Here is an 11,745-nt window from a genome sequence, read left to right on the forward strand (position 1 = left end):
TAAGCCACAACATGTAAAACTATAATGGTAAAAGTAAAGGACAAGTGCATAAATATTAATACTAGAGTAAGTCATTGTCCAGTCAAATTATGTGGAACTATATTTTTGTATATAGGGGACTCCCTTGGCTTTGAATAACCCTTATACAAAAAGTTACTATCACCAATTATGACAATGAGGTTGAAAATAATGGAGAAAATGCAAATCAGACACTTCATCAACAAGTTGCATTGTAGGATACTAGATCAAATATAATAGGTTTTATATATTCAAATAAGAGTCATTCTTAAGTATCAAATTATTTGAATAACATTGACATATATTGGATATTGATAATTCTGGACACCAATAACAATAAAAATACATATAAATTAAAGAAAAAAATGGGATTATAAATCAAATATTTTGGATGTGAGGGTTCTATTTGTGTCATAATAAGAAACATCTATGATTTAGGTTTCAAATCACATTTATGTCCTTTGAGTGACATAAATGTTCTTTAATTCAATGGGTTAGGCATTCGATTGCCCAATTTATGGATTCTAAATAATCATATCTAAAGGATACTCGTGAAGGACATCGATCTATCCAAATTGACTAATATTGTATGATCCTAATTATATGATAAGTGTGAATGATCTTATGGCCATTGACCCGGAGACACTAAGGATATCCAAAAGTGTTCCCTGAATTCACTATATTTGGTCAAAGAGTTCGCTGAATTTATCCATACGAATCCTTGAATGGTATATACCCAAACATAAATTAGGTTGATTCATGTTAGGGAAGACACTTTTCAGTCAATTAAATCCCACCTAGGGTAGTGGGAACAATCATCAGATTGACACATCAGTACTAACTAAATGAATGATTAGGCTTTGATGGTAAACCATACCTGAAGTCATTTGGGAGTCTCGCATAGATGAAGGATTATACAAAAACAGTAACCAATGAGAGTAAAGGTTTTATGAGATAGTTCAATGAGTACTTTGCATCTTTCACAATACGAGGAGCAGTTTGGCACCCCACAAAAAGGAAACTGAATCAATTAATTGGATAAAATTAAGCCTGAATTATTAAATTATATGTCGATATAGTTAATTAATAAGGTTGACCAACAAAAGTTATTAGGCCATTAAAGTTATTAACTAGAATGATACATGGGCCTATAGGGTTACAGACCTGAGGTCTATAGATGTTGGTGGATTTACTTAAATTATAAGGACATTTTAAAAAGTTCATAAATAAGTATAAATAGAGGGGGCACCCATTTAGGCACCCATGCTAGCCAAACCTAGGCTTCCCCCTGTAATCACATCAATTACATCAAGAAGAGATGGAGCAGAAGGGGAGTGGATACATCATCACATCAATTACAAGGACATATCTGGAGGCTGAACAAGTGAATGGCTTGAAAACACTCTCCCAAGGAGAAAGTCAAGGGTGGAAGTAGTTCCCAACAAGTTAGTATGATTATTTGTTGTTTTATATATAAATTGTGAATCTATTTACACATTTCCCTTGTTGAAGTTCAATTTCACACGATCAATTTAGGCCAATAGATCCCAATAGTATGATTAGGTTGATATGTTTGGTGTATCTTAAAGAACTTTGAGTGAAAGATTAGGATTTTTCATTGGATAGGGCTAGAGAATATCCCAACCTAATCTAAAAAACTTGTGTCTCTTTGATTCTTACTTCTTTTCTTATTTTAAATTATACTTCAAATCTAAGAGGTATACACTAGCTGCAGTCACATTACTATTCTTCTTTTATGATGAGCCATTAAAGAATTATTTGTGCATAATTCAACTCTCCCTCTGTTGAAAAGTTTTCTACCCAAATAATGGATGGAAATATATGTGTCCGGCAAGCCAATCACACATTCCACATTCCACACCCGTATCCTGGCTCATTAATACAACATATTCATGATAGTGCACGTGTGATGCTTATAATGAAGTCCATGAATATATGATCAGACTTAGTGGATTATGACGAGATCTTAATATGGAGATCACTAGTATTTGAGCATGTGTTCTAAACATTCCCATTCAAAGGATACGCGAGAAGGGCATTGAAGTATCCGGATAGAATAGCACTATCTAGCCTCACTCATATGATGAGTATAGCCAGTCCCCTAGCCATTAGTGTGGAGACACTAAGAATAGATAGTGGGTGCTCTTTAGTAGAAAGAGTTCATTGAATTGATCCGTATGAGTCCCTGAATGGTATTATACTGAACTCTCAATCAAGTTGATTCACGTCACGGTTGTGTAAGTGGTCCTTAGACCTGAGACACCAAAGACGTCTTATTGATGGACATTTGTACTTTGGCTATGGCCAACGAGTCTCTAATCATGGGATTCTAAATGGTCTTAGTTTGGGTACATCAATAAATTCACGAAGATGATTGAGTGGTCAAGATGAGATCGTCCACCCTCGGTATAAGAGGTAACAGCTCAAGGAAGATGATGCGGTGAAGTCCTTGGCCAAGGCAGTGAAATATCAGAGAATAGTTCTTCGATGATTTTCGAATGCATCAGTACTAACTCGGATGATCGATTAGGGTTTTTCAATTGACCATACCCTAAGCCATCCAAGGAGCGCCAAGTGGATGAGGGATTATACATGCACGGTAGCCGATGATGAACAGGTTCCATGAGTGTATCGATACACACTCCTTTGTATCTTCTAGAACACGAGGTGTAGCTTGGCAACCCACGTGTTGGAGACTCGACCTATCAATTGGGTTAAATTGATATGACGTTAATTGATCTATATGATGATATAGCTAATTAATTTGGAAGGCCAATAAAGGCCATAATTAATGTGGGCCGTTGGAGTCATTAACTAGACTGATACATGGGCCTAGAGGGTCACATGTAAATGGTCTTTTGGACGTCAGAGATGTACTTAAGTTTTGGGGTTTTTTATGAAAAATACCCACTAAGTATAAATAGGGGAAGGCCCTAAACGAAATTCACCCAAGCCAGAATTGTTCAAGGGGCCTTCCCCTTCTTCTCCACTCTCCCCACACCCCTTTCCATGCTCGATCCGATCAAAACGGCGTAATGACGATGGTGGAGGTAGAACGGGGCTCGTCAAGCAGAAGGAGGAGATTTGACGTGCCGAGGATCGTGTGGATACGTCTAGAGGCTGTACATGTGAGCAGCTTGACTCGTCTCACTCTGGGATCCAAGAAATCATGGATGCAATCTGTGCAAAGGTACATTGTTTCAATAGTTTTAATGATGATGTTTGATTCGTTCGAGTCTTCCGCTGCAAATGGTTTCGATTTATTCATCCATATCTAGGCCTCTATAACCCAACAATAACTAGCATGCATGATTAACATAGGATTAGATGGCCTCAATATGCCAAGATTGTTCTTAAACGCCAGTATCAAATCAATTTGAGAGTCTCATGATAACAATAAGGGCATTTATGATTATCCCAAGCGCATCTCAAGACCCACATGTTGGGTTTCATATCCTCGATATAGGGTTCGCCCAACCGATATCTGTCCGATATCCGGTATCAGACAACCGATATCCGATATTCGAGAAAAAATGGGACGACGTCGGATATCGGGCGATATCCATCTCTGAGGGGTAGACGGATATCGGTATCGGATGTCGGGGGGGGGGGGTGAGGACGAAAAGGATATCGGATACCGGATATCGGTTTTCGATACCCAGATATCGGGATCGATATCCGGTATCAATCGATAAAAATAATCTACACTTCATATTCTACCTATAAGTTTTATACGCATTGTATGGTTCTGATTTATATTCAATGTCCGTTAATATATAGAACGCAAGCTTTTTTTTTCTTCCATATGGGATAACAGGATTTGAAGTTAATGTAAACTCAGAATCCCGTTATCCCACATGGAAGATATTAGAAAATTTTCTCTGTATATATTAAATGAGGCCGACAATATATTTAACATTAAAATAATATCTATATTAATTACCGCTACGTTTTAAGACCCTTATATATATTATTTATTTTATATATGAGTACACCGTCCAATAAATAGAAACAAAGATTTCTATTTCCTTCCATATGGATAAAGGGATTCCGAGTTAAACACAAAACCCGAATCCTGTTATCCCATATGGAAGAAATTAAAAATACGTGACTGTATATATTATACGAGATGTCTGATCAATTAGAAAGCTCTTCTGTTGGTCTCATGCCCACGTTAACCATTGCGTAATGTTTACCATTTAATAATTAATATTTTTTAATTATAATTCGATGTGGATATCAGTTTTTGATATCCGCATCCGATATCTGATATCGTCATCTGCCCCGTTGAGATAGAGACGGATGCCGACATCGAGACGGATATCGGCACTGTAGCAACCGATATCCGGTATCCGGTTTTCTAAAAAAATGGATACCGAAAAATGCCTTTCCGGTATCTGATATAGCATCCGTCCCGATACCAGCATCCGGTACTGGTATCAGGACGGGCGAGCACTACGTCGATAGACTCAGTCAAAAATAAATATTAAACAAAACACACAAATAATATCATCAACAAGAGAGTAAAAAATTTGTAATCATTGGGATCCTTGGATGTCCAACCTCAATATGTATACAGTCCATCTTTAGAGCCTTCCCCCTTTTTGTGCTTCCAAAAATCCAAGTAGATTTTCTCACCATCTAGTCTCACCATATGCAACGCTTGGGAAGAGCAAGAGAAGAGAGGGAGGTCATTTAAGAATGACTATCATTGGTATAAAAAATAGTTCCTACTTGAGATAATTTCATTTTTTTCTCCTGAAAATTTTATAAAATACACTTAACTGATGATATACCTAATAACATCACAAAATATTATGCACATGATATGTTGGGCATATGTATCAGCCTATTAAATAACTATAACATACTAGTAATTTTTATTAGTGAACCAAACTAATTAAATATATCACCATATATTTTAATTAATCAAGAATCAATTTGCTAGGTTGAGTTGCCATTTGTGGGGTGCCAAGTAAAACATCGTGCTCTAGAAGATACGAAGGAGTCTGTTAACTCTATCATGAAATCTCTACAATCATTAGTTGCAATGAATGTATAATCCTTCATCCTAGTGTGACTCTCAAAAGACTTAAGGTATGGTTAACTATCAAATCCTAGTAACTTACTCTACCTAGTATCGATGAATGCCAAAAATGATCGTTGAACACCTTCTTTGATATTCCCACTAATTTGACTCTGGATTTAATTAGATGTTCTGCTTTGAATTTATATCCTCATATATTGAGGGTGGACGGTCTCATCTTGGCACATTAATCACCTTCATAGATTTCTTGATGGATTTGAGGTGGGCTGATTTTAATCTCATAGTCAGAGACTCATACGTCTTAGTCAAAACACTATCATTCACATCATTCATACAAATTAATTTAAGGACCATTTACACAATCATGGCATAAATCAAATTGATTGACGTTAGATATAATATCCTTCATATGAATATACTCAGCAGAATATTTCCCCAAAGAATACCCACTATCTTTCTTTTGTGTATTTACACTTATGGCTATGGGGTTGGCTTTGCTCATCACATGAGCATGACTAGATAGTATTATTACTTCCACGTACTTTAATGTCCTTCATGAGTACTTTGGATATAAATATCTATAAATGCATATTTAAAGTTAAGTTATCAGTGTACTCTGATATCATCATAGTTCACTTAATCATTGCATGTATTCATGGTGTTCATATATGAGCATAGAAAGTGCATTATAATGGATATATTCTCTGTGAATTTTGAACAAAATGTCAAATTGTGATTAGCTTACAGTGCACATATATTTCTAACAATCTCCCATATGGAAAAAAAGTAATCAATCTCAGAGAAAAACATGTTACTCTCCACCGGTGTTCAAAACCTCAAACGAGAGGCTGTCTATGCTCAAATACATTACACACATTTTGAGGCCTTTGTTCATTATTTGTGATTCAGATGTATTATGTTAATTGTATTAGTTTGCGCCATAACAAAGCCACTTAGGATACTATTATTAAGTAGTTTTCTCCGTGTTTTGATTGTCTAAATAAGGTTCATTGAAAACATATATTTTTCATAAGAGACCTCAAATTTAGGTAGGAAGCTTCTAGGACGATGTGCATTTGGTTTATTTTTTATACTGCGATGAGTGTATTTTTTTTAGTTAAAGAACTTCCAACTATGATTTCAGTGGTTGGTGCATCTTTTTTTCTCACAAGAACAAGGGTCGACCATTTATATGTTCCAAGGAGCATTTCTTCTCTTCTTTACATTCGTTCTTTTTGAGAACAGAATTTCACTTCAGATACCTTCTAAAAATTCATAAATTCAACCTTTCTTTGTGGATTTAGTTGGTTTCGCTAGTAAATGGTGAAAATCTTTAGAAGACTAATCCTACATAATTTTGTCGGAACTCAAACAAAGATCAATCCAAAATGTCGATTAATCTTAAATAATTTAGCAGAAATACCAAAGAAACGGACATCCATGGTTGTTGTTTCGGCTAAGACTATGAACTTGTAGAAAGATCCTGTATGGCAAAAGTTTTTCATGCTCATTGACGTCATTGGCCCTAAAGAGAAGAAAAGAGAGAAGCTACCACAAACGAAGCGTCATGCCCACAAGTCAACTTCAAGGCTATGGACGCCAGTGCAATAGCACACCATTGATCTCCCCAAACGACTAACCTCGCCTCATATGAAACACTTTGCTTATCTGCTGAGGCCAGGCGACTCGACAGAGGGGGAACGCGATCTGGGGGACGGGCGAGACGCGCGCCGGGGCGAGCCAGACCGGCGACTCGGGCCGGGTCCCTCTTCCTCATATCTCATTCCTCTGCCAAGTCCATATAAAATGAAGTTCAATTGAACAGCCAACAACAGGCCTAAGAAGAATTTCATGAACAGTCAACGGATGGATGTTGCATTGACACCAACGATGGATGTTGCATTGACAATGATAGCGTCAACATTAATGCAACCAATCAATGTCACAGTCAACCATCCATAAATACAAAAAAACTTGTCATCATCCTCGTCAACTATGCTGGTTGACGTTGACGAAATTGGTCTAATAATATCAACATTGTTGTCAATATCTCTGTCGACCTCAATGATGGTGTCGTTGGCACATGTGACTTTGATGCTTAATGATTCTCACAATATCGGCACTTACTCGTTTCCATTGATCAAATCTCGGTCCCCGCGATTGGCTCCATTAGAGTAAGACCTGCGGGGATCACGCCCATCCCCATCTCTGTGAAATTCCCTGGGAGATCGGCCACTGTTCGAATGCCTTTTCGGGGACACAGAGCGGGACCTGGGTCTTCTTCCATCAGGCGAATACGATCTGAAATTTTGAACGTCGTCAAAGTCAGCCGTTGTCATGTATAGTACGTACAAAACGTAAAAAGAGCATCGACCCACCTTGAATTCTGACGACCTCTGGAATCTGAATGGCGGCGAGGGGATCTTGGGGATCTCGAACGCGATACTGACCGAGAGTAGTCGCGATCTGGGGTGCATCGATCGATGACAAATTAGTGTTGGAAGAAAAAGAAAGACCGGAAATATAGGTTTATTTGAAAGTGATCTTTCTGTAAAGTAATGCCAGAGGTCAAGGGAATCAGTTTTGAAAAACAACTTATTCACAAGATTCCAAAACGCCTACCATAGTTGGAAGATGGACGACCACCAGGAGGGTCCCTACTGCAATTTTTTAAATGAATCATATTTTGATCAGTCGCATGATTTGCATTGGTAAAAAATTAATAACATTCATGGGATTAAACATACCTAACTCTCGTCCTTCTGCTCATTTCCTCAGGCCTTTTCCTAGATTCTGTTGCGGCAACTACAGTAATTTCTCTGCCTCCAAAGACTCTTCCATTCATCTGATACTGGGCCTCGGATGCATCAGAGGGGTTGATGAACTCCACAAAAGCAAAGCCGCGCGGCTCCCTGCACAGATCTTTAATTAATAAAAACCGAAATATTTATTAAATCAAGAGGGGGAGGCAGGGACACTTGAGAGAGACCGACAAACCGAAGCAGCAAAATAGTTACTGCCACTTGAAACATCTTTCTAATGAATTTTGAAATGTTTGAGGCAGTGGCTTTACAGCAACTTCATGGAATCCACGACTTCACAGAATCCCCAGCTTCCTTGAAATTACGTGAAGCACTTGATATTCACATAGCTCCAAACTAACCACGATATCAAACCCTAGCTTGGTCGCCAATTCTTATTTTGGTTTTGTTGACTATATCAGAACTTCTTCCTTTGACGAAATCAAGAAGATAAGCAGTACTAAATAGTAGCCTTCATCAAATCCAGGGCTTGTTATACTCGAAACAAAAAACCCTGAGCACCATTTGAAAAACTCTTAATATAGAAATAATTAACGATGATGTATAAATTTTCTTCCCGTACGGGTAAAAAAGCACAGCAGTCGTTTAAGGTACATGATCAGATTAAGATTGAATACAGTGACAAAACCTAGACAGCTTATTACCTAAAAACATGAGTAAATAAACGATATGAAAGCATTAAAGATCCACAGAGTTCCACGGTAATAAACTTGAGGCAAAAAAAAAGGAGAAACTAACCCAGTGTAATAGTTCTTCGGCAAGTAAACATCTCTCACAGGTCCAAATCGCTCAAAGGGCACACGAAGGTCGTCCGGCCTGTAAAAGTAAGAGAAAAAGGAAAGAGAAGTGCATTCTTAGGAGTTAAATTGACATGGCCCCAAAAAGCTAACCGAAAAGGAGTAGTTACCTGCAATTTAGAGGAATGTTTCGAATCAAAAGACTCCGGTTCTCATCTCTGTGGCCACTGTACCTACCACGGCCTCTCCTGGGGGGGCTTCTTTCTCTGCTTTCGTATCCCCTCCTTGGGGGACTGTGGTAAGACGGATTGTATCTCCTCATGGTTGAGCTGTAAGGCATTATAACCAGGTCAAATCAAATCTAATTTTTGGGATTGATGGTTCAATACATGGGGATAAGAAAAGGTTATCACGGTGAACTAACTTAAAACCAAGGGCCCAGGAAAAATGTTTCAGGGTTTAGGGTTTTAGATGTAGGGATTAGAATGTGAGATTTAAGGATTCGGGTGCACGATATGGTGATTAACATCCAGGGTTTATAACTTCCTCAAGTATGAGTTACATTTTAAAATAAAGTTGAGAGAACGTGTAAAATGATCTAAAGTAAGCACAACACCACAAGCAGTTTGTCAATGCACCAAGTCGACTATCGATGACACTCCCGAAAGTCGACTTCGGGAAGATGGAAAACGACAACCGATAATCCGATCACAAGAAGTTAATGACAAGAGAAACTTCAGCCATGATCGAACCAATGTTTCTGACCCACCGTGCTGATAAATAACCCTAAACTGTTGCTGACTGTTAGAATAGCGAGAGGAACTCTTCCAGCAAGCTTGAAGAGAACGACAATCTTACTCCAAGAAAATAAAACAAATCCAAGAAACCAAAAACATTCATAATACATCACGAGCGAAACAGCACTTAATCCCCGGAAACCAAGTAAACAAGACAAATAGCAAACAACCCAGATGAAGGCGATAAACAAACAAAACGGCACTTCGCGAAGCAAGAACAGCGGGCCGCGGAAAAAACCCTAGAGCTGGTGAAAATCGGTGAAGTGAAGTGCGATAACGAGGATGAAGAGCGAGAAATCACCAGCCGAGGAAGGCAATACCAGCAACTCAACGAGCTCTGCAGGAGGGCGAGAGCAGCAGAGAGACTACTGAGGGTTTCGCTAAACCAAGCTCGAGGAAAAATCTGTCGACGGGCGAAAATAAAACCTAGCAGGATCAGTGAAGTGGGCCGCTTTTGTGAATAAGCAATTGCAAAGCCCAATACCAATTAGTATTGGGCCTGTCTTGGGCCACCTCGTTCTGTTTGACAAGGGAACGGCACGTCCGGGACGGATGACGACCCGTGACGGTCGGTGACGTGACGGGAATGCCGTCTCGTCACCGTTCCCACACACGTCCACGGATTTTAGAAAAATCCGTCTGCTCACATCACGCATCTGCCATTGCCGCGTCCCGTCATGTCCCTGTCACCAAACGGTGTCACCCTCACGTGTGGGGAGGAACAACTCTCTGGAGGAGAGAGAATCAGAGGGATATATCTCCAATTATTTTTAAACTACGTCCTTTTGCATGCGCGAATTAATTCAAGGACTTTTCTTCAAAATGCCAATAAGTCAATTTAGTGACTCCACGAGGCAATATCTCAGCCCTTGTAAAGTTTAAATCAAACGGTTAATAAGCTTTTTGTGATTTTTAAAGAGTCTTAAAAAATCCGTCACGACTGTCATTCGTGATGGCCATCATGTTACGTCCCCCGTCCAACACCGTCACGTCATCGTCACTTCCAAGACATCATCCGTCACGATCACCGTCACCATCATGGTCACATCATCTGTCACGATGCCCTAGTTACGTATTTCTTAAGTTGACTTTAGCTCCTTTTTTTCAACTCCCAAACATATACTTCCTCTTGGATCCCTGCCCACATTATAAAAAATGGATAAAATTTTTAGAATGTGTACATTAAAAGCTATAAGGTCTTTCCTCGTGGACCCCTATCTACATTTTTCAATAATGGATAGAACTTTTAGAATGTGTGCATTAATTACTTCTTGAGTTGATTTTAAGCACCTTTTTCTTGCCAGCTCATGTGAAAGCTATAATGTCCTTCCTCTTGGATCCATATCCACATTTTTCAAAAATGGATAGAAGTTTTAGAATGAGTGGAATATGTAGATTAATTACTTCTTGAGTTGATCTTTGCACCTTTTTGTTACAGACTCTTGTAGAAGCTAATATCTCCTTCCTCTTGGATCCCTATCCACAATTTTCAAATATGAATATAACTTTCAGCCATAACAGTTTGCATTAAATGATTGGCTGACACCAATCATTAGCTAGGGTTAATGATTGGCTATCGCCAATCATTAACCATAATCGCTGGTTGGTTGGCTGACACTAGACATGGGTGTTCTGTTCTGTTCGTTTAAAATGAACAAAAAATTCGCACATAACAATAGCACAGGCCATGTTTGTTGTTTTGTTTTCCTTTTGTGCAAAAATTAGAACTAATCTTCGAACAATTTGCACAATCTGGACAAAATTCGCACATATCGTAAAATTTGCACAAATTTGCAGAATGCGCACAAAATTCGCACATGTCGTAAAATTCGCACAAATTTGCACAATCCGAACAAAATTCTCACAATTAGAACAATTCTCACAATAAAAACAATTCGCACAATCCGAACAAAATTCGCACAGAGCGAACAAAATTTGCACAATGCCTCAAAATTCGCACAAAATTCGTACGGAGTTAATAATTTTCTTACGCATGTATTGTTCTGTCATCTTGGAATATCTTCCACGTGGTTTCAAGTAGTGTTTCTTTGAGCTGGATCGCGCGTTTTCTCCGTTGGTTCAGCTACAGAAATGGGGATTTCTGCCTTCGCTCGGTCAGATTGCTATCCGGGAAGGTTGTCCCCTTTAAATCTCATATATCCCACATGTCAGTTTGTCTGCAACTACCATCTACCTCGAGTCCTAGTTATATTCACAAACCCACGTTGTCCTGGATCGCCAATTGAACAAGATGGTATGAGAGAAAACCCATGCTTCCAAAACAACCCAAGAACAGAAAAAAA

The 11,745-nt window shown here is 38.7% G+C and overlaps 1 protein-coding gene across 2 annotated transcripts; it reads right to left on the reverse strand.

Moving 5' to 3' along the window:
- Positions 1–6,574: 6,574 nt before the first annotated feature.
- On the reverse strand, positions 6,575–9,861 carry SCL30 (SC35-like splicing factor 30). Of its 2 annotated transcripts, none has more exons than XM_078572499.1 (8): positions 9,744–9,861; positions 8,816–8,974; positions 8,647–8,724; positions 7,834–7,998; positions 7,709–7,746; positions 7,465–7,552; positions 7,214–7,387; positions 6,575–6,874 (listed from the first exon to the last, which is right to left on the reverse strand). In XM_078572499.1, exons 2-8 carry the CDS (start codon positions 8,965–8,967, stop codon positions 6,751–6,753), a joined length of 819 nt encoding a protein of 272 aa, XP_078428625.1. In that variant the 5' UTR covers positions 8,968–8,974; positions 9,744–9,861; the 3' UTR covers positions 6,575–6,750. The 2 variants fall into 2 exon arrangements, with proteins under 2 accessions (XP_078428625.1, XP_078428633.1); XM_078572507.1 differs by having other exon boundaries at positions 9,763–9,846.
- Positions 9,862–11,745: the final 1,884 nt, after the last annotated feature.

This window comes from Wolffia australiana, chromosome 1 (assembly GCF_029677425.1).
Source record: "Wolffia australiana isolate 7733 chromosome 1, ASM2967742v1".
Taxonomy (NCBI): domain Eukaryota; kingdom Viridiplantae; phylum Streptophyta; class Magnoliopsida; order Alismatales; family Araceae; genus Wolffia; species Wolffia australiana.